Here is a 23,721-nt window from a genome sequence, read left to right as displayed (position 1 = left end):
GTACTGCTACTTTTTTTTTTTTTTTTGCTCAAAGTAAGGATGAGCTCCATTTTTATATCTTCAGTGTGAAAAATGATATAAGCTGTTTACAATATAATTCCTGACAAGTATAAGTGTTAGCTGGTAAGTATTTTTAAATCTTAAGGTGATCATGTCTTTTTAGAAGTGGATTGTAATATTTTAGATTTTTTGTAGAAGTAAAACTTCATCTTAAATTACACACAGTGTAAGAATAGAGGGCTGTTTGTATCTTAAAATATCTGGTCTCAATGACTCTTTAAAATTTACACACTTTATAAGTGCCTGACTTGTGTTTCTGTGACTCAGGTGAAAAAGGCAATCTAAAAATGACTCAATTCTGTTGTGTAGTTAATTGAACCTTTTGATTACTCCCCAAACTGAAAATAAATTCAGCTGTTATTCTTTCAACGGCATTTTAGATACTAGAATCTTCAGATACGGTAGCATTTACAAAACTGAATTGGTGCTCTACTAGAATTCGAAGTAAAAATTAAGACTTGCAATGCATTTGAAGTAGTCCTATGCTGAAGATACTTGCATTTTTAGTTGATGGGTTCTTCTAAGATTAATTTTTTTTTTTTTTGCTTCTTATTAATATTCAAATGTAACTTAAATTCCTAAACCTGAAAACGTTTGATCTTTATGTCAGTAGAGTAGTGCTGGGATTCATATTGTGCAAGTGTTTAATGTACTCTTAAACAGATGTTCAGTAATTTTAAACACTGTTTTAGATACCAAACTTACTGTATAAAACCAGAGAATAATTTAAAACTTTTTCTATAACTTACTCTAGAAAAATATTCTCACTTCTGAGTAAAAGCTCTATGAAATCCCACCTGCTCCTGCACTTAGAAATGAAACTGTAAGACTTTCTGGTTCTCCCAAGTAGGAGATGGAGTACTGAGAGCTTTTGAATTTTGATCCTGTTTCTGTTTAGCTCTGAACAATTTATTATTGTTTTTTTTACTGTGATTGTGCATATTCTTAACTGATGCAATGAGCAGACACAGAAGCATATGGTTATCATACCAGATAAACCAATTTTTTTTAAGTTCTCAATAGATTTCCTCATGCAACTAAAAATATTGTTAAGTAGGTACTGAGGGGACCAGTTAATTTAGGTAATAGGTTAATTAAACTAAGGTATAAAAGACTTCTGTCCTCTTTTCTGTTAAAAGTTGGTTAAAGGACTACAAAGCAATCATCACAGAATAGTGAATATAAATTAAAGGCAATGTGGGTCAGACATCTTTAAAACTTAAATCACTGAATTACAGACTTGTTCCATGTAGGTGAGTTCTGCTCCCAGAACTGGCAACTGGAAGGGAGAATTCCCCCCATTCAGGGCTGAAAGCACTCAAAATGAAGAGAATAAGGTTGATTTGCTTGGGGTTTTTCTGGATACACTTTTGATCTAGACTTTGATGAGGCGGTGGTGAGAGGGAATGAGTCACTGCAGAGCAAATGAGCCACTGAAGTGACTCTGAAGTCTGGCACGAATGGAGTGTAGAAGTCCTTCAAGTGAAGGAGACACTGCCTGCAGTGGCTGGAAACATTTTTGCTGTGCTTTGTGTGTGGAAGAGCTTAGTATTGTGCTATTTTAGTGTACACCTTTAATCCTATATATTAATTGAGTAACTTTATCTTAATTACTTTCAGTGTAATCATCTGACTAATTCCTTGCATGAAGCAGAATTTTTTTGCTGTTTGTATCTTGCAATGTTTGTTAACAAACACTTGCTACTCTACAGCTTCTTTTAAATATTGCTTCTGTAGGGTTGTGGTTTTTTTACTTGCTAAAATTTCACATGAAGTTTGATTGATGGGTATTCCTCTTCATATTAATGCTAGGTTTTAGCTAGCATTTTCTTAATAGTGTGCTGTCTGAATTTCACTTTTAGACAAATAAGATGAGTTTGTGGAGGGACTCTGGTAATTTAAAAACAAGTTGAAAAGGCACTATAAGCATTTAATATAAGGCACTTCTAAAGACTTTCTGCAGACAGCATCCATTGCTGGCCTGCTGCAGTCCAGCCAAACAAAAGGAGAGATATGATGGCTCTGTAAGAACATGTGCCCTGCTTTTAGAAGGTGGGGAAGCTCACAGGCTTTTCCTACTTTGGGGAAAAAGATGAGAGAACTGTGCTGCCTGTCCCTGTTGAGAGCATGGATTTCCTGTGCATGGCTTTACAACATAAGGGAACCGTCCCACCCTGTTACCAGCACTCCCCATCTGGGTCTGTATTAGTTCACCAAATCCCACTGGGAAAGTCTTTCCAAATAAATAGTGTTGTCTTGCACTTCAATATTCTGACAACAGTTCAGTTCCCTAATATGTAATTGAAATCTACAGGAAATAGTTTAATTTTGGAAATGCACAAACTCTCTGTAAATTAAATAGATAAGTGCTATTATAAATTTGGAAGGCTTCAGAGTAGCTGACAAACATTAAAAAATGCATTTAATATGGGATATTTAGCTCTTTGTATGTTGCTATGGAAATGGGTTATGTGTTCCTTTTTTGCTAAAGATTTTGCAAATTAGTTGTGGCGATAAGAATGTGAACATGAGTGCTTGTTGTAAATTAAACATGATGTTGAGACTGCCTTTTAATCCCATATTTGTAGGAAGTTTAAGTAGTGCTGCACAAAGTCCTGCATGCACTGCGAAGTGTTTTGCATATTATTGCGTATAACTGTATTGGTATTTTAGAATTATTTTGCCTTTAATTCACTGTTGTATAAATTTGTTAATTTTTTTTTTCAAAATAGAAATCAAAAATATAGTAAACATTGTCTTAATCTAGCAAGGAAAATGGCTTGCTGGGGATTATTTCATTATACTGTGCTGCAGCAAAGGCTTGCAGTGTGTGCTGTACTAACACTTTGTTCTGAAGTCACTTGAGGATGATGTTTTTGGTTTGAATGTGTAGGTGGATATGTCTGCATTCTTACTGGAATCAGTTATTTTGCTCTTCTGGTTTGTTCTCTCAGTATTGAAGATAGATTTGTCCAGGTTTGTGTTCTTGCTAAATAGGCTGCAGGATGTGTGCATATGTAAGCGAAAGGCCTTCGAAATACCAACACTTTTAAGTATGGTATTTGCAGAAATTGGAAGAGCTGAAGGTAGCCTATTGAATCTTCTATCTTCTTCTTTGTCATTTTTCCCTGCCAGAAGTCTTGTTTCAGTAAGTTACTGAAGCTCGGAATGGTGGTTGTGCGTTCAATACTCCCGTGGAAAACTATCTTTTTAATAGGTTTTAGGAACAGGCGTATTGGCAGTTGCTGGTACTAATTGAAAAGTAGTTTATTAGTGCTTAAAAATCCTCAAACCTACAAGTACCTATTCACTCAAAACTTGGCATTATTTTGCAGGTTGTTTGCCTAACTCTTCTGCCTAATGAAATCTGAGCTAAGCCTGTATTTTGAGGGAGTAAAATCATTCCTAGCAGGTACCATTGCATGTGCTTAAAGTGAGAAACATGAGGTGGGTCTGAGTGGGGAGGTGGCCAGGCCCTGAAGTGGTACTAAGTTCTGTAGAGTCAAAATAGTGGGGTCATCTTGGTGTTTTTTCCCTACCCTTGTGATGCTTACTATTACTTTAGTAATTCAAGAACTATAAAGGGAAACTATGAGTAAAATACCAGACCAGTCAGTACATGCACAGGGCATATTTTGACTTGGTTATTTGGGGTATACTCATAAACCTAAACCATGGCCAGAGTGATTTAATAGCCTTGTATTTGTCATGCATAAGACTTAAAAAAAAAAAAAGTGTTTAAAACTGAGTATTTTTATGTGACATATTTCAAAATGGTTTTCTTCATGAAGGAGTTAATGAGGGAGAAACTTGGAACCAAATTAAAGTTGAAGTTGAGTTGGATTTTAGGAAAATAGCTGGAGTGTTGAGTTGTGTTTATTCACAAAGAGAACAAAAGAAATGTCTTTCTCATGGCTCTGTACGAGGCTGTTGCTCATACAGAAACGGAGCGTCTTGAATCAGAGAGCATGGAGCTCCCTCCCAAAGTGTGTGCTGACAGTTAAAGGACACTTAATTATTTATTTGAGTTTCTGAAACTCTTCAGTTCAGCTCCATGTGACTGTTTCCTGAACATATTGTGATCTCTGAATGTGACAAGCAGATGCCTCTGATGGTTGAGCAAACAGTACTTATGAAAGACTTCTTTCTTATGAAATGGCAGAGACATCCTGCAGGCTGTGCTGCTCCTCTTCTGCTATTCGTAAGTCTCCACACAAATAATCGCTGGGAGGCTGTGTCAGTGACAGAGGATGGAAACCAAAGCACAAGGCAGTGCTAGGAAATGAGAGCAATAAATAAAGACTGAAGGAAGGAATACCCTGTAGGAGGTTTTTTTTTTTTCAAAAACTTTAGTACAGATGCTGTGATATCTTCCTTTGTGCGAGGTTGTGGCCCTTGCAGTTGGGATTGCCTGTGTGTGTCAGCCATGTGATGGGGCTGCAGCTGTGCAGCCTCTCCTCCTCCTCCCCTCCCTCAGATAGGGGCTGACGCTGGAGCACTATCACTTAAAAACCAAATTGGTATTTATAACTCAGCATTTTCTAATCCAAAAGAGAGAATTATGTGGTGAGATAGTCAGTGTTTTACACACGTTATCTTGAACATGAACTGCTTTTCCTGTGAATCACATGCTGCAGTGAGGGAAATAAAGTGTAAGGGCAAATATTTAGAATACCTGTATCTTTATTTTTATTTGAGAAAACTGGCTAAGAAGAGCAACTGAAAGTTTTTTACAAAGTGGGAGAAGACTCAATCTGTGTAACTAAAGGGAACTGTTCATTAGGGTGCACCAACAGCACTGTCATAAAAAGTTGAAGTTTTAGGGTCATAGCATATTTTCATCTTTCTATGCTGTGATGTTTATTCAGATGAACTTAAAGACCTGGGAAGATATTTACTGTAATAGGACTCTTGTATTGAATCATATTTGCAATCATAAACATACTGTGTGATTTTTACCTGCTTCCCACTTTCTCAGAATTTCCTGTGCTAGTAAATGTAACTCAGTCTATTCCTGTGAAGCAATCATTGTTTATATTGTTCAGTCTGCTGCATTTAAAAAGCTTTGGTAGCTCCTACTCATTCCCTTTGACCAATGAATACGTAGGAATGGCAGTATTTCTCTTAAATAGTGTTAAAGATTAATTATCATCCTGTTACCTTTTTTATAATTTTGTGTGTTCATATTATTTGTGTAATTTGAATTAAGAGAAATTTATTCTGTATTTTTCAGGTTCAAGCCATTTTTTCCATTTCAAGTATTGCCATCTGAGGAATATGAAGATCGAGACCTCTGTATACAGGATTTTCTGTTGACAGAAGGTCGACTGAAAGTCACATTAATTGAATGTACAAGGTATATTTTTGTGCACTTTTGCTCATTCTTGACTAAGCAAGGACCAGTGTTTCCTCAGTTTATAGTAATTATAGCTGTAGGCCAGTTCTGATTCACAAAGTGGCAGCTTTGGTGTTGTGATTGCACTCTAATCAAGAAATGTACTTTCCTTAAACTAAAAATGAGCAAAGGAAATTGCAGTTACTTTGAGAAACTTCTGTTTTGCGTGGGTGCAAGCCTTTGCCTTTCTGAATTTTGCCTGGTTACAAGCTAATCTGTGTCTCCTCTTATTTGTTTGATTTGCCTTTCTGCCACACCAAATTAGGAGTCTCTTTCCAGGGCAATATAAATGTTGCAATTATATTACTGTATCATGTAAGCAGAGGGAAATAATTGTTTCACTCACTTGGATAAATCCAAATCACTTTTATAAGGCATTATTTATTGTCTTTGTCTTGAACAAAATAATGGAAAGAAATAAAATCTATTTCCTTCATTCATTGAAGAGAAAATTAACTCTCTTCAAAGCTGGAGAGAAGGTGTGTGGGCTCTTGGTTTGTTGGGGGGTTTTTTGTCAGGCCTCTTGGTTTATGTTAGATTTTATCCAAGTAGTGCTAAGGCTTTGATCTAGTCATGTGCAGTTCTATTCTTTATGAACTAAACTGCTTTGCAGCAAGACCTTTTTTTTTTTACCTGTTCTTTTCATTGCTTGCATTCCCATGTCAACTCCTCTTGGCACTTTCTTTCTGTAGCATTGTGCAACCACTTGAGCTGTATTTGCTGTACTAGTGTGGTTTATCAGCGCTGAGGATTTCTTGCTTCTAAGGGTTCTGTGGTGACAACAGTGGTTATATTTTTGTGATAGGGAGATAGGTAAGCAGGAATTCTATCTTTGTGATGTTTTCTGTGGATAATCCAAGGATCCCAAAATGTCTGTCTTGAGTTCCTTGTCCACTAGGAGCATTTCCCCCTTTGCCTGTACTGAGTAAGGGAACTCTGATCTCTCTTCATAGCAGTTCTCCAATTTCAGCCCAGTGGTGCATTTCTTTTTATCATAAGAGCCAAAATGACCAATCTTGCACTGTGTGCAGTTATTCTTGGTTTGGAAAGTAATCTTTTAAATGTTGTCTTTCCTGAATCTGAAACACTGTGCAGCATCAACTCTTGAGTTTCTTTGCACTGAGAACCCAGATTGCTCAGTCTGACATCATCATCTGACCTCTCAGTATTTTCAGCTGTCACAGATGCTTATCAGATGGCTGGGAGAGGATGCAGTTGCTGATTTGTCAGGTCTGGCATAATCCAAGTGTTTTATGCAGCTTGGGCTTTCTCAACACACCCTTCTCAGCCGAGATGTCTGACTGTTGGACCCACAGTAATTCCTCAGATCTTCCAGTTGCCCCATTCTTTTTTTGAACAGAACAACTACAACTGCTGTCCATAGGGTCTCTCAGTGAGTAAGTACTCTTGCTTTGCATCTGAAGGTATTGATGAGGTAGAAAGAGAAATAGGGAATTTTGGTAGTGAAAGAAGAAACATACAATATATATAAAAGTAACAGTGATCAAATTTCCCTTTTCCACCAGCCCTCTGTGAGTGGTGTGAAGTTGGCTGGGCCAATTCCCAGTACAGCACTTTGTGCTGACATCCAGGGCTTTTGCACTTATATCTGCCACAGAGGCCTGATCATTTTTCATTCTTTCATTCTCATTCCAGAATGAAAGATCACTTTAATTTCTGTGTGGTTTTCAATTTTGCTCAGTGCCCCAGAAGGTTTTATATTTTCTCAGTACAGTAGATGATCTTTGACTTCTGTACAGAGTTTGGAGTAGAATTCTTCCATCTAGTCAGGTAATGGAGTTCTGCTGCTTCTCCTGTTTGAGTCTGGACATCAGTGGTGAAACTATAGTGGTAAAACATTTAGCAAACTTTTTCTATGTTATAAATGGCCTGTTTAATTAAATTATGCTCTTCACTTGACCAAATACTTGCACTTTTTGCGCTAATTGCAGGCTTGACCATAGCAATTTTCTGCTGTCATGTTTCTTTCTGTTGAAAGAAAAATTAAATTTTGCACATCTTTTAAATCAATGAAAGGATGGGAATTTTGGTGTAAATGAAAGGAGTATGTTTTGCTAGTTTTTATCTGACCTGTACGAAAACCTCAAATTTCTGTCAGTGTGATGCCCTCACAGAACTTAATTGTTGCAAAAACGCTGTTATCTGTCATTTTCTTCAAACTTTGAAGAAAAAGGGAAAAACAAAGCAGCATTCTGCTAAATTTTGAGTTGTTTGTTGTTTTCTTTTTAAAGAGACACTATGAAGAAAGTAACAAAGCCTATAAACTCTGATTATATTAGGTGAGAATACGCTTCCAAAACTGTGCCATAAAGTGGGCATTTTTCAATCTGTAGGATATAGATATCTCTTTAATATATAGTTATATATAATCATGTCAGTCTTTATGTGCAGCCATCTTACAGGGTACAGCACCTTTGTTTGCATATTAATGGAGATATTGTTCAAACAAAAATTTTCTTAGTGTAGCAGTAGTTAAAATTTTCCCTCTGTCTTTCTGAAATTGCAAACTGAGCTCCAAACTCCAGCATGAAGAGCTCTTCAAAATTTTAATATGTAGTTGGGCTGTCTTGTGATGTATTTCTTCACCTTTCACCAGGTTAACAGGTGCTGTTGACCTGCTGTAAGGTGAAATCTCAATATGGCTCTTTGTTTTCCTTGTGACTTTCATGTTACAGTTCTAGCTAAAAATTGTTGTATTCCTGTTTTGACCTATCTCATGTGCTTGTTTTTCTATCTAGTATAGCTAAATAGCTTCTGTGCTGATATTTTGGAGGGACCATAAGTACCCCTGAAAAATTCCCCAGGAGTGTGTCTAAGTGATCAAAAGCAAGCTTGAGAGCTGTCACAGTCACAAAGGTGTTTTTCTGGGTCGGCCTAATTTTACCAGTTCTAATTATTGGTGAAAGTTGTCTTCAATAGCTTTACTTAATTTTCAAAGTATGTTTACTACAAATCTCCACATCTGAAAGAAGAGGTGTTTTTTTGATTATAAATATTTAACCTAGAAATATTATTTAACAATGTCAAGATAAACAGAGAAAATGGACATGTTTTTCTGACAGCTTTTGTCTGTATCATCTGAAGAGCTGTGTAACACATCACAGTCACAAATAAGATACTTTGGATGAAAACTTAGAAACCGTTCTTGTCAAATGTATATAGAAGGTTGAGGGGGAAATTATAATCTAACAGCTCTTTTGAATGACTAAGGTTTGTTTGAAGTTTTTATTCCAAAATATTTATCTGCTTCCAGCTACTGTGAGATAAGCTGTGAACAACTTGATTGTTGTTCTATAGCCTAAAGTTTATAGTCTGGGTTTTTTTCCTTTTCTAGTACTGATATCAGTCTGAAAAGCTTTGTAGCCTTCTGGAATAGGGTATCATGCATGAAGAACCACTCTTTCATTTGTTATAAATGTTACAAAAATCACAGATAAGAGGATCCCAGTTTAGTGAAATACAAATATAAGCAGTAGTAAACGGTGACTTTAATCTACGTAAGAACTCTCTTAAACCCAAGGAGAGCCTTGCATTGTGATGTTTAGGACTAAAGTGGACGACTCTGGTGGCTGTTGTTGGTCTTCTTAAAATAAAACACAAGTCCTTTATGGAAAAAATGCCGATTGAACACTTTGTTTAAAAACAGAAAACCCAAACAAACAAACCCAAAACCAAACCAAAACAACAACAGCAACAACAAAAAAAAAAGGAAAACAAAGTAGGAAAAAAGTCAACTCAAAAAAACCCCTTAGCTAAAAATTCTGTTGTATTTTACATTTTTGGAGTTCTTCCACTAGAGGGTGGCAGTGGCTTTCCTTTGCTGTAGGGCTGTGCCTGTGCAATCTGTTGCATCTGGGCTTCTATGTGTTCACATTGGTACTAATAGTGTATAAATGAAGGATGGGGAGTTTAATGTGGTATCTGGGGTATATGTAATGGTATTACAGTTCTTACTATTGGCTTTTCTCTTTCAGGTTACTGATCTTTGGATCCTATGAAAGAGAAACAAATGTTCATTGCACAATGGAGCTGAGCAGTAACGTTTGGGAAGAGAAATCAAGAAGTTCTATTAAAACGGTAAAAAAAAAAAAAAGGGTGTCATCATTGCATATTGCAGTTTGTCTTGTGCTCCTGGTACATCATCTAGAAAGTGTGTCTTTAGGTAATCAAATGGGTGATATAACAGGAAAAAAACAAACCCTAAACGTAGCAGACCAGTTACTTTTTAATCCACTGTCAAATTACCATGTATGGACAGCATCACATTCAGTTATCACAACTGTGCTTGAAACTGTACCTGGTTTGAATATACTGTCAGCTGTCTAGCTGCATTAAAACAAATAGTGGAAAATAGGCATTTTATAATCCTGTTACATTTGGGTGGGGCAGTGTTTAGAAAGCAGTGAGTAAGATTCACCTGTCTTTGCCTGGCCAGTATTGTAAGGTAGTGTTTTACTAATTATTACACTCGATAACATGAGTTTAGCAGCATACAGCCTATAGACTGCCTGCCTTTTTGTGTGTGTGAGGGTGAGAATGACCTTCTTTTTATATCTTCAGAGAAGAGGTGTGATGTATGAAAGAGCCTTTCAGTTTTACATTAGAGGGATATTGTGTTAGTAATCAAATTGAATTGGGCTTGTGCTGAGCAGTAAGTAGCATGCTTGTTGAAGAAAAACCCCTGAAGCTTTAAAAAGACTTCAGGTTAACAGTTGGTTTCATGTAAAGAAATCACTGGAACAGAAATCCCTGTCCTGCATTTTACCCTCTGCTGAGTGCAACTAGCTTAAGCATGTGCCTTTGTTATATCTGACTGGAGTTGTGTTTGGAGACCAGCATCAGTTTCCACTGGAGTAGCAAGAATCCAGAATTTCAACGTCTCATTCAGTTTTCCACCATTAAATTCCACTTTGCATTGGTTCTAAAATCCTTCTAACAAATGCTGTGATACTTGTTTCCAGCTTACTGTATATTATGTTTTGCCAAAAAGGGCATATGGCTGAGTAACATCTGTGTATGAAAACATGCATGGATCTGCAGGGTTGATGCTCTGGCAATGAAGGTGGCAGTGCATTGATTTACCAGTACACTCCTCTGCACGGATAAGGCTGTGATTATTTTTAGGTGTTGAGTAGCACACATTCTTTTACACTCTAACAACACAAGAGGAAAGGAAAAACACTCTGTAGACACTGTGGCACCAATGTGTTTGTGACAGCAGATGGCAGTAAGAGTAAATGAGTGAGGGTGGAATGGCTGCTTTTTAAAACTATGGAAAAGTACTCAGGGAGAGACTCTCAAAAACTCATCTTCTGTGTCAGCATCTAAAATGAAATGGCAGGTTTTTAAATGAAATGGCAGTTTGTAAAAAAATGTCTTCAAGTATTTGGAAATCTGGCCTGCAGTGTACGGGAGGGTTTTCTGTGCAGTCCTTCATTAAGTGTGTTCAAACGCTGCCAGAGAGCAGAGACTCCTTGGTTTGAGTTGCTGCATCTCGAGCTCAGCTGGCACTGGAGAATTCACTGTGCTCAACCACCATGAACTTGAGCCACTGGAATGGTGGCCTGGTTTAAAGATCGTGCTTTTGAAGGTCTTGATATGGTACAATACAGAAAATTAAAATTAGCAGTTTGCAGAACTACTTGTTGCTTCTTGATTTATATTCAACAGCTGTAGTGTAATCATGGAAATCTCTTTTCCTTAGGAAATCAGGTTACCTTTTCAAGCTAAGTTACAAAGTGTTAGGACGTCTCACCGAGTGGTAAGAGTATTGCCAAAGATCCTCAACAAAGTAGGAAGTGTTGCTGACATATTTAGCACTGGAACTTTGTTTTTTTAAGAAATATTAACTGTGTGAGTAGTTAAATAGCAAGTTATAATGAAAAAAATGTGATATTTGTCCAAACAAGAAGTTTACTTCTATCCTTCTGATTATTAGTCCTAATGCAATATTAACCATGAGGCAGCAAATACTTTATCTTTCTAATACTAAATCCTCATTTTAATGCTCACATGTGCAATATTTACTCAAGATGAAGTTAGAATGAGTAACAACTTCAGAAACTGTGAAGAAGAAATGGCAGACAAACTTGAAGTGAAAAGTTAAAAGATATATTCTGGTTTAAAAGGATCTAATTTATACAAGCTTCACAAAGGCATGACAATACATCCTCTGATTCAGACTATGTTCTACAATGTTCCTGAGGAAAATTCTCATAACTTTCTATACTTCCTGACATTTTCATTCTTTTTATTGTGCTGGTAGTAGTGATAAAAGATTAGACAGATTTAATACTTTGTAATGAATTTTGGCAAGACTTTAATCTGATCCCAGAATTTATGGAACATTAGTAGATGTCACAATTGATTTTGAAAAAAGCTGCTGTGTTACTGAATATTTCTGGAGCATTATTGAAGTGTCTATTACAATACAAAGGTGTCTCAGACTTACGTTTCTCAGGTCTGAAACACCAATAAGACTTCAGAGAGTGATTTGGCACATTCCCGTGTGAAACATTCTTAAATATCTTAATTAGTAGTACATGCTGGTGGAATTAACGTTAATCAGTGCATTGCTATGTAAAAATTATGTATGGCTAGGATGCAGTAATCAGCATTAGCAGCACTGGATTACTACGCAGGTGTTCCATGCTTAAATAATTAGATATGTCTCAATAGTGAGATACATGCTTGTAGATATGAAGTGGAGGCTGTATCATAAATGTGGATGGTTATGTCCATTGAACTGCCAGTCAGCAATACCAGATTTATTTCTACAAACAAAAAGAATTGTTCTATTTTCCCTTGGAACACATCTGTTCAGAGTGACCCCTGGGCCCCCTTACCCTTGATGAGACTCTTGCTGTGACTTTACCTGTGCCAGCACTTCCTGTATAGTGTTGTGAAAGAACAGCATGATTTTTCAGCAGAAATCAAAGTTTCTCTGTGCATAAGAGGGGAGAATATAGTCTGCCTTCTTTAGAACTGGCAGAAGAATGGACATAGAGATGAACTCGAGGTATGAGTAGTAGAGACCTGAGGTACCTGTGTAAGCACCCTGTGCATTGACTGCTGTGTCTTGACTGCTCTGTGGATGCTGGTGCTTTTCTCTGGATCCACCTCTGTAGAGAAGAGTGGCTCAGAAGTATTGTTGTACTGAAGTGAGAATCTTGTTTCTTACGAACTGCTCTGCTCATCTTTGTAGTCATGGTTTTTATCTACATCCTGATTTTTATGATAAAGATTAAGTAGTTTTCTAGAAATTGCAGAAACTATTGCAAAGAGATTGGTATCGTCTGATACTCTTATACCCAGAAAACATATGTAAACTGTAATTGGTTTGTACTTTTTATTGGTTGTAAGAATCTAAAGTAGTGAGGAGAGGTTCTCAACTGCACACCAAAAATGTATCTGTTCCAAGTTTTCTCTTAGTATTTTTTATAGAAATTCAGGAGCACAAGAGAACCATTATTGATCATGAAATAATCAAGTTAGATAACCCAAAAAAAAGAAGGAACACTTTTAAACTCTGGTGTCAACTCGTTGTCTGAGGTGGTACTGTAAGAATAGCCATGGGTTTGTATTTCTCCACAGTTTCCTATTTCTACAGGCTTTTTTGTTGTTGGTTGGGTTTTTCATTACAATTTTTGTGGAAATCCCTTCTGTAAATATTAACTTTAGCGATGCTGAAACTGCATTTCATATTCTGCAAAGTAAAAATTTCCATCTAAAATGCCGCATCTGGTAGCCCATAGGATTCACTCTTGCAGCAGTTGTCTCAGGAGCACACAGATATCTTCTGAAGTAAACTAATAATAGAAAGAATTAAAGAATTAAAATAAACATCCCAGTGCTTTTTTATGAATACTGCTTGATGTTTTCTCCAGTTCATTCTGAACATTGTGGTTGGCACTGGAGTAACTCAAGGAGATGACCTTTAACACCATCTTTCAATCTTGCACTTTGAATTTGTTCATATGTATACCTAGAGATATATAGGCTATGATCTCCAGGCTGGTTGGTACCTGTTTATCAAAAAGAGCAATATTTCTCAGCTTTTCATAAAACTAAATTTCCTTTATCAGGGATTAAGGGAAACTTAATGGTATTCCAGTACCATAACATATGAATCTAAAATGAAAAATAATGTAAATCAAATCCAGCCCTTCTGAAATGAGTTGCCTGAAGTTACTAAACTATAATGTCAAAATTTAAAGCAACTGTGAAATGTTAATTTGTAAATACATGGAGTTAAATGCCTCACAGTTGGCATTTCAGTGTGCTTATTTTACAGCCTGCCATTTCAGCATTTAATCCTATCAAAAGAAAGGAGGAGGATTAAAGCAAGAAAGGCTTTTTGAAAATGTCACTTTTTATGAAAATTCATGATCTTGTAAAACTTGGTAATATTTGTAAATACAATGGGGAATAGTTCTGAGATTTGTGCCTTACATAATATTCTGTAATCTGTCTTTCAAATAAACTTGAAGGCCATCAGGATTTTTTCAGTCTCATCCTAAACATTTAAGCTTTTTGACTTGGGGCTTCAAAAAGCTTTACTGTGATTTAATGAACAACCTCCTGTGAAAATGCACTGTAGTTCTTTATTGCTTAGGGATTGTAGAATATGAACATTAAAAACCCACACCAAAACCCCACTGACAGAGGGGTTTATTTCAGTGTATATTGAGATAGTTCTTTAGAACTCAATGTCATCATTCTAGTCACGGTCTGACCTGGTACTTCTTACCTGCTCATCAGAAGCTGTTCTGTGCTGCACCCCTGGGCATGAAGACCCTCGCTGGGCAGGCAGAAAGTGGAACTTGCCACACTGCAGCATTTGGCAGCAGGCAGTACTAGATATATCTATCATGTGCATCCAAATCTGGAGCTTCCCTTCCCTGCACTTTTTTCTCCCTATGTCCAAATTTGACATTGTGATCTTTCCCTGGAGTACTGCAGAAACTGACTGCTTGCAACCAATCTGACTTGCTGAGTCTCAAATTTAAAATAGTAGATGAAAAGATTCATGGATGAAATCCATTAATTGAGTGAGAAGAAGCTGTGCTGAATAGTGCTTAGTGCTCTCTGTGTTCTTGAACTTCCAGACCCCCAACTTTGAGAGCTGCCAACAAGGCTAATTCATGGTACTTGGGTTTAGGAAGAGTTCTGCAACCAGATACTTGTCTTGTATAGTGAAATAAGTTTGATTTGAAGCCACTTAATTCCAGTTGAAATCTCCATTAGATTTTGTAGCCAAGTGGTTTTGCAGATGCCATTGGTGATACTGTCTATCCAGCTGGGGTCTTCCAAGCTGATATTTTGCAGGGTGTTGAACTCCCTGAAAACATGGCAGTGACCTCCTGACTCTTCACAAAGTTGTGAAAGAGGCTCCAGCCTTTTAATTGGTTGTGTTGGGTGAATACCCCATAGTAAGACTTCCCTGTATGACTGTTCCAGGACAAAAGTTACATGAAACTTCAGGCTTGCTCAGGATTAGTTTTGTTTCTTTAGTACTTTTTACAGAGCTGATATGAAAAGAATACTCATTTCTGCTGTGGTTTTATGCATGTAATAGCCAACCTGTAGTACAGGCTCTATGAGTTACCTTTCAGGTGACTATTTTATGTATCATCCTGGTAGTACCCAGTTCAAGTGGCAGTTGTAAGCTTTTCTTGTCATACTTTTTAATATACAGTTTCATGTTTAAATATATATAACTAATAAGAAAACAGTAAATTATACCTTTTCCTTAGAAATGCTTGTAAAAGTAAACACTGTCACTAGATGTGGTACTGGTGACTCTTTTTTTCCTAGTCTTGTCACCTGTTCTGCAACCTGTCCAAATACTGAATGCAGTAAAGAGTTTTAAGTAGGTTTTACAGCAGCTGTCTTTCTCATTTGCAGAGAAATTGATTTACAGTGATAGCTGGTCTTGCTAAATAAATAGATGGCTGATGCCCGAAAGCTAACTTAGTTTGTATAAACAGTATGGCTTATTGTAAGAGAGATAACAGTGTTTTATTGACCAGGGCACACAGAGTGGTTTCTGGGTAATTCAGTATTTCTGGAATGACTTTTAAATTATTTCTGGAATGACTTTTTAAATTATTTTGTTACATCCTATTGCAAAGTTGCATGGCCAGATAAGCTGGCAGCTTCATTTGGAGGCTGCCTCACATGGCTGGAGTGGAAGGGGAGGGACTAACTTAAACACAGATATCTACAGCCACCTTTGGAGAAATAAGCTGGTTCTATTCTTATTGGTTTGTAGTTTGTTTTCTTCTTCAGCCATCCAGTTTACTTTTAAAATACATTTTCTCTGATAACCTTGTAATAGCTAACCTCTGCCTAACACAGGCTTTTTCTTTTCAGATTGAGAGACTGGGATCTGCTCTTACTAAGGAGGTAGTAACTGGATTGAAGCTAATTTACTCATCTGTATGGATGTTGTAATGATGTTGCAATGTTTCCCTACCAAATCAGGACCTCATCAAGTTGGGCATGCTTTCCTTCTGTTGGTGAACAGTTATGTCTCCCAAAATAATGAAGAAAGGAAGTCTGTGCTTGAATGTGTAATTACTGACCAGAAACGCTTTCCAGAGAGAGCCTGGGAGTGGGTAAAAAATTGTGGAAAAGAGGCCTGTGGCTGTGAGTAAAAATACTTGTTAAGAAATAGCAAGGTACTGGCACTTGGTGCTCATAGGCTGTCCTAAAACCAGTCATCTTCCAAAATCTGTGTGAGATGTGTGCAGGTTTGACACATGACAGAGTTGCAGAGTTGTTCTTTTCTGACTGCGAGTTGCTCAGTGGGAACTTGTCTGAGTGTTTCTGCCACAAGCAGTTCATCATCTGGAAGTTCATCTTGCAGCTAAGGAGGAGAAAATTACACTGGAGTTTCTGCAGATTGTCAAAGGATAGGCAAGTGCTTGTAGTTGTCACAGAACAGCTGATGTTTAACTTCTGCCCTTCAGGAATCTGATACTGTCCTTGCATCCAAGTATAAACATCTCACCTGTTTATAGACTTTGGAGGGCATTAGTAACTACTGAGATGACTGTACAAGAAATCTCAGCTGCTTGGTTCTGATTCCTGTTTTTATGTTTACACTGGCTAAGTTAACAATTACATTAGCTTAAACAAGAGCATCATCAGGTTTGATACCAGGAAGAAATTTGGAATGGCGATTTTAAAAAATATGCTTAATTAATAACTATAAAATAATTATTAATATGAATTATTTAACTAATAAACTTACCAGTCTTTAACGTAGGTATCTGATGCCCTTCAATGGGATAGAAATGAATTTTCTTACACCACAAATAGTTGATGTCTAGTCATTTTAAGTTTTGTGGTTGAAGTGTCAAAGTACAAGCATAAAATGTGACAGCAAAGCCTTTAATTTTGTGGGAGGAATTCCTTATTCTGAGTACACTCTAATGTATTGTAACTATTTTTATGAAGTCAAATGATTTAAGCAGTTCAGATTCTTGGACTCAAGGTAATGCAGTGTTGTTACATGTCATATCTTGCCTTCCTAGAATGTAATTATTTAACTGAACATTATCTTAAATCAACTATTTATCTTTTCTTTCTTTCTCCCTCTTCAATCACAAGCTAAACCAGAAATTAGGTGCTTGTCTCAGTGTTACAAGTCTTTTCTAGTTCTGGTGGAGCTCAACACGTGGAGGCCACACAGAGTGATTGAGAACAATGCTTGGTGTATTTACGTTGTTACAATTTCCGCTGGTTACTGCATACCAGTTACTGTGGCTGTTCTGTGTCTGTAGAGTAGCAGGAGTGAAATCTCACTTCGTAGGCAAAAGTGAATATTAAGATAATTATCAGTGCGAGATAAGTGATTCTTAATGATGACCAAGTATCTTAAAAATAGTTTCCATAATTTAAAAAAAATGTATAAGCAGAAATGTTATGAGGCAAGTGCAGTGCATGTTCTCCCAGAGCTCTGTGACGATGGCAGAGAGCACTAAGAGAATAATGTGAGTGGGCAGCGCAGCAATTGCCCTGGAAAAGCCTTGGGGATCAAACCTGGAACTGCCGATTCCCGTCACACAAATGAAATGACTAAAAGGTCACCTGGTGTATAAAGGTTAGAGGGAGCAGAGTGATGCTCTGCAAAGGGCACCTGCAGATCAGAAGTGATCAGGAGTAAATCATCATCAGAAAATGGAGCATTTCCCTTAATGCAATCTGGTAACAGGCTGCCTCTGTCAGAGTTTGGGTGAGATAAATAGAATTTATGAACTATGAATGTCTTCACAGATACTTTAACCAAAAGTCAGTATATTCAGATCTATACTTAGGTCATCCCTTTCCATTTTTAGATGGAACAAATATCATGTCTGTGCACCCTCAGATCCATTTGATGTTAATCGAAGCTATAGATTTTCCCAGGCTGAAGAAAAGAAAAAAACCTAAGTCCTTAGAAACCTGAGGCAGATATGCAGAAGTATTTTTGTGTGTTTTGTTTGTTGGAGTTCTTTTAATTATAGAAGCCATCTAGAAGCATATATATTATAAATATGCATATGCACTTCTTGTGTAAAAGTAACTGCATGCACTTAGTAAATATATATATAGATAAAATGAAAAACATCAGTTTTTCTACTTCTGTTAAATATAGATGGAAGTCTGATGCATAACAAGTTGAGCATATGTTAAAAAATGTAGGTACTTGCAAATACAATAAATGATCCTTGAGAAATTGGAATTGACTTACCTGAAGTTCATCAGCACTTATAGCTCCAGTGATCTATAACAGAGTCAAGAAATAACAAAGTTGATATTTAGAGAGCAATTGCAGAAATCTGTTTCTAGGTTCCACAGCAGTTAAATCACACATCTGTGGGAATATATCAGGAATAGTCTGCACAGCAGCTTGTAAACTAAAAACAATCACTTTATATAACTATGTGAGCTACATGTGAAGGGAGCATAGGATAGTATGGAATCTTTAAAGTGCCTGATTAATGTATGTTATCTACAGGTTTGAGAAACTCCCAGGAAATATGTGGTTGTACTATCACAAACATTGAGCAGCTGGCTTCAGCAGAAAAATTGGCTTGATTTCAAGCATTTCTTTATAAATATAGATATATAATCCAAGCATTTCTTTATAAATATATATATATAATCCAAAACAAGATTAAAGTGGTATCTGGACAAGGTATCTGTTTGGTTACTAGACTAGAGTCAGTAATTTAGAACAGAAGGGAAGTAATCTGGTCCCAGCTCCAGCAAGGTCAGGGCTAAGCTGGCTCAGACCTTCTTCCTGAGCACAGTCAGGCAGTGCTTGTTGATAAAAAAGTCTTTTTTCTTCTAATTGTATTTCCACTTTTGCTAAATAGTCCATGACAGAGTATACTGTTACACAGGGACGGGAGGGCAGCAGAGCTATCTGAACTGATTGTGACTAGTTAAAGAAAAATAATTCACAAAAAGACTAATGTAGTCTTCAGACTAGCCTAAGAATGTATCTGTAGGCTTGGCTTCAGATGGAATAAACTTTCTTTGTGTAGCAGGCAGTCCAGCCTAGAGGCAATTTTAGCCTAAAAACAATTAAATTGCATCAAGATGACACCTGAGGTACAGACCTGCTGGAGAGAGAAAGTAATATTAAACTTCTTCACTTTGGCTACAATGGGTGTATAGCCAAGACATGAAAACATCTATGATGGATTTTTATTCCTTGTAAAACAATATTTGAGAAAAGAACTCATTTTTAAAACAAGTTTTTTGCCTAGCTTGATAAATGTTTGTATTTCCACTAGAGTTCATAAAGCTTTAGCTTTGGAAGAGAATCTGAAATAGCAAATATTCTGAAAATGTTTGTAATAACTAGGAGCAAACTTTTGGCTGCAGTTGGGAGCAGAGGCATTCAGATTCTTGCCAACTGCTGTGTAGAAGTATATGCGGAACCAAAAGTCTTGGTTGCATATGACTGAGGTAACCAAGAGTTGTAATTAATTGCCGAGCTTCAAAAATAGCTGCTAGGAGGAACAGATTTTATGACAGGTCATTAAAGCAACATTCCCTCATATCTAGTAATTGTAATGAAAATAAATGAGATTTATCAGAAAATTAAGAACCTGATTCTTGCTAGGAAGAAAAAATTTACTTCCACAGAGATTTGTTTTATTTCTTTTAACAGATGGGAGTAGTAACCCATAAAGGCACTGGAAATGTGTCCTGGACACAATACACACTTTTCTGCATGTTCAGGAATAATTTAGCGGAGCAAAAGGCTCTTTTTTGATTTTGCCAAATCCTCAACCTGGTATATAACTCCTCAAATGCTGAGGTATGTATTTTAAATCTATGACAGAAGAGACTCAAGGAATGCTGCTGTGGCAGCAGGAAGAACAGTGTAGGGAAGGATGCTGTTTGGGTCATAAGAGATTTTATCCTGGCCCTCCTTTTCAGCAAGGCAGTGGTAGAACAGGAGAAGTGCAAGCAAGTTCCTTTCTCTTTCTTCTCTTCTGTCTATATCAGAAATAACTCTTTGACATCGCAACTTGGCACTCTTACTTTTTTTATTTTTTCATTTTATTGGGGAGTAACTTTACCAACCAGCTTCTGAAAGAACTTCTTCCTCCTTTGGAAAGCTAGATTCTTTTTTTCTTGCTATGTGCTTTCCTGATGACTGGTGTCTAGCAGTTCTACAGATTACTAGGTAAGATTCAGGTGTTATGTATTGACAAATGCAAAGTTCAGGAGTATAAATTTCTGCTGTCAATAGAATGGATTGAATTTTTTTGTAGGTGGAATTTCTCTTGAGGCATCAGCATAAACCCAGAATAGGAGAGCAGTGGTTAATTTGTCATTACAGAAAAGCCAAAACTTCGCAAGTAGATCATGAACTTGAAGTGTCCAGACATCTTTTTATGTATCTATAGGTATCATGCATTTCTGCATAGCATTTATTAAGGAAAGAATAGCAGTTGAGAATGCTGAATGAGCAGGCAGCCAGTAACTATCAGTTGGTCAGAAATACTTCAAAGCAATGCCTTCTGTAAGAGAGAGAGTGGCTGATATGCAAAATGTGCGTGGGTGGTGCACTATAGATGCAGACAAGCTTTTTTTGAGTTTCTGTCACTTCACCTCTTCCCCAACATACCTTTAGTTCCATTTTTCAAGTATTGCTGCCATTTATCTTGAATATTGTGTAATGTGACTGTTGGCTAGGGGTCTTATCTAGTGTAAAGATTTATTTTTAATTGGTTATTGTCAGGAGTGCAATTTTTTATTTAAAAATTTCAGAAAATCATATTTAGCCACACTACACTGAGGTAGTTGTGTCAACTGAGTGAGTGTCACTGAAATCTGGAGGCATAATTTTGATATCCATTTCGAAGTGTCTCATTGCTCAGTGGAAGAGTCTCGTCTGTGTATTAATTTAGCTATGTCTCCTTTTTTTATTCCTCTGAGTGTCTGTATGCCTGTATAATGCCTTTTATTTTTTTTAATGAAAGCACAGTTATTTGTAAAATAGACTTTCAACTTCTGTTGGGAAAGATGTGTTTACCCAGGCAGAGACTTTAGCCAAGAAGGTGGCCTAGCTTGGCTCTAGTCCTTGTTACTCTCCTTGGCCCTGTGTCCTCAGAGCTTTGCTATTTGTATGGGGTTTTTTAAGTTGTATTTATTTCACAGGCATTGTATAGTGTTGACTGATTCTTTGTTCAATTTTCAATTAAATGAGTGAGTTGTGAAATCTTTGGAGAAGGTAATTGGCCACAGTCCCAAGCAAGCTGGATTTCTGCTGAAGGAGGAGAGAAGGGGGAAATGGAAATAGAAGGATGTTGGGTTATGAAATCTGGTGGGAGAAGGGCCTGTAAAGGGCGTGGTACTTTACTCTCTGTGTAATAAAACCATAGCTCTCTCAATAATTATTAGCAACTTACTAATTGATGTTAGCATTATATTCAGATCATGATCCTTGCATGCCATTTTTAACCTGGGACTGCTTTCTACGCAAAATACTGTTTCAACTCAGAAACGTGTCCTTGTATGAAAATGGCAAAAAATAATGATGCTTCTGCTGAAAGTATCTAGATTACAGTTAATTTTGATGTTTGTCTGCCTTAATAGTGTAGACTTACCTGAGGTTTAATTACTTTGTAATGCTCTTGATCAAATGGTATGAAAGTATGTAAGTCATTGTCTGGTTTTGTGGACTTCAGGAGTTCATGAAGAAGGGCAAGCTGTGCATGGTGAACACACATGTTTATTCATTACGATTTTCTTTGAGCATTGCAGACTAGCAGACTCCTAAAGTAAGCATTGATAGTTTTGGTTTTTTAGCTCCAAAATTGTCTTTCTTTTTTTCTTTTTCATGCAAAAAAGGCAATTCTTTTCTTAATATAGTGTAATATATGCATGGAGGTCTCTACCAAATGTAACATTGCAAACAAATAATTGAAAAGCTGAGTTTAATCCATTGGTTTCTTGGTAGTTGATGTAAATTAATTACATTTTATTAATCAGAGGTCATGGGAATGGGAAAATTATAAGTCTTTTGCCATCGTAGTGCAGCCATGGGTTTACAAACTGCAGTTTTCCAGTCCAGGTCTGACTTTTTTTTTTTTTTAGTTCCATCTCCAGTCTCCTTTCTCTTCCCATCTCTATATATACAGTCGTTTTACCCCTTTATTTTTTTTCCTCTAAACTCTGACTGAATGTAATTTTTCTGGTAGGTTTTTTTAGTGTGTTGCAGAGGTTATAAAAAATATTGAACTCTAGTGGGAGGAAAGTGGCTGTATAACATTGGGAGCAAGCTGATGATTAAATTTGTAATTTTGTATCCTGAAGCTTTGCTATTAAAAATTTTGTTGGGTTTACTCTCTTTTTTACTGTGAGATATTTTGTCATTCATCACACTGCACATTTGTGTTTTCTATAGAGTCCTAATGTCTTAAGCTTGTAGGTTTTCAAATGAAGTATTTTTAAGAGCATCACTCTAAAAGAAAAACCTCAGACTTTTGAATACTTAGTACTGAATGTGCCATTTATGAACGATGCCTTTTTTGGCCTGTTTCACCAATGCCTTTACGGTGATGATCAAAAAAGTATAGTAGCATGGTCTGAACCAAGTATTCAAATTATTTTACAAGTTTTCATCAGCTTCTTAGATGCAATTTTCTTTTTTTTTTTAATAAAGGTCATTGAAATTAAGTAAGCTGAATTATTCATACCTTCTTCAGTATGATTTTTTTTTTAAGTTAGATTTGTTTCTCAAACATTGTACAGTATTGACTAATCCTTTGTTTGATTTTTCAATTAAATGTGTGAGTTCTGAATTCTTTGGGAGAGGTAATTGGTCACAGTCCCAAGCAAGTTGGGTTTCTGGTGACAGAGGAAAGAAGGGGAAAAGGGAAGTAGAAAGATGTTGCTTTACAAAATCTCATGGGTATTTTTCATATATATTTCACTAGCTATCAATAAAATCTGTTGCTAATTTAAAACTAATAGAGCATAAAACCAGAGTGTATGAAGTTATAGCGAGTGCTGAAGTAAAAGAAGTTTTTAAGCTTGACATAATTTCCTATTCATTCTTTCACTTACCTTACCAAAGGGAGATGAGGAAATGGTATATATTACTTCCCTGAGCCAGAAGATACAAAAAAAAAAAAAGGTCAAAAGGAATGAACTTTTACTTCCACTATGGGTAGTGTTCTGTTCCTCTTGTAATTTTTTTTGTTGTACTCCTAATAAGCTGTTTCTGGAAGAATATTTATTTTTAGCTCTTTTACATGCTTTAGTGTTAGTGGTTTGAGATCTAAAATTGCTTTCTGGAGAAGATGTAGTTACAGAAATTGATTTCTTGTCATTCAGATAGCTGACTATAGGGAAAGGAAATCCTACTTTTTATTAGGAAGTTATGGTCACTTTGATTGCGTGGAGAGAAAACTGCACACAAAGATCCCTTCTGTGAAAAGTTCAGATGTTTGGATTTTCATGAAGCGTTTTTAGAAGCTCAGTTGCAAAGCTGGCTGGTATGTGATTCCAATTTATAGCTAATGTTCTGTTTCTAAATCATTCTTTGTAGCTGTTGGGAATTGATCTTTATGTGTTTAAAAAAATAATCTGGATTATTCTTCAAGTGCAGAGGAGATAGAGCTGGGTATTGATTTCTTTTGCAAAGTGAATTGTCAGTATGTTGATGTAAAGATATTTTCAGTTTAATAGTTGTGGCAATTTTTATAAGTGATGGTCAGTAACAGAATGAA

The 23,721-nt window shown here is 36.5% G+C and overlaps 1 protein-coding gene across 2 annotated transcripts in view; it reads left to right on the top strand.

Annotated features, from left to right (window-relative positions):
* PDZD8 (PDZ domain containing 8) overlaps positions 1 to 23,721 on the top strand; it is a 53,476-nt gene that overhangs the window by 12,417 nt on the left and 17,338 nt on the right. The window contains exons 2-4 of one of the 2 annotated variants that reach the window (XM_042019420.1): positions 5,294 to 5,416; positions 9,451 to 9,553; positions 11,181 to 11,237. In XM_042019420.1, coding sequence (XP_041875354.1) covers positions 5,294 to 5,416; positions 9,451 to 9,553; positions 11,181 to 11,237 — 283 coding nt within the window. The remainder of the gene's footprint in view (positions 1 to 5,293; positions 5,417 to 9,450; positions 9,554 to 11,180; positions 11,238 to 23,721) is intronic. The other variant, XM_042019422.1, reaches the window with a different exon arrangement.

Source organism: Corvus kubaryi, unplaced genomic scaffold, assembly GCF_017639235.1.
Source record: "Corvus kubaryi isolate FWS band 111438036 unplaced genomic scaffold, C.kubaryi_AGA036_p1.0 138, whole genome shotgun sequence".
NCBI classification, from domain to species: domain Eukaryota; kingdom Metazoa; phylum Chordata; class Aves; order Passeriformes; family Corvidae; genus Corvus; species Corvus kubaryi.
Note: the sequence above shows the minus strand (reverse complement) of the source record. Positions and strands in the feature narration are given on the sequence as shown.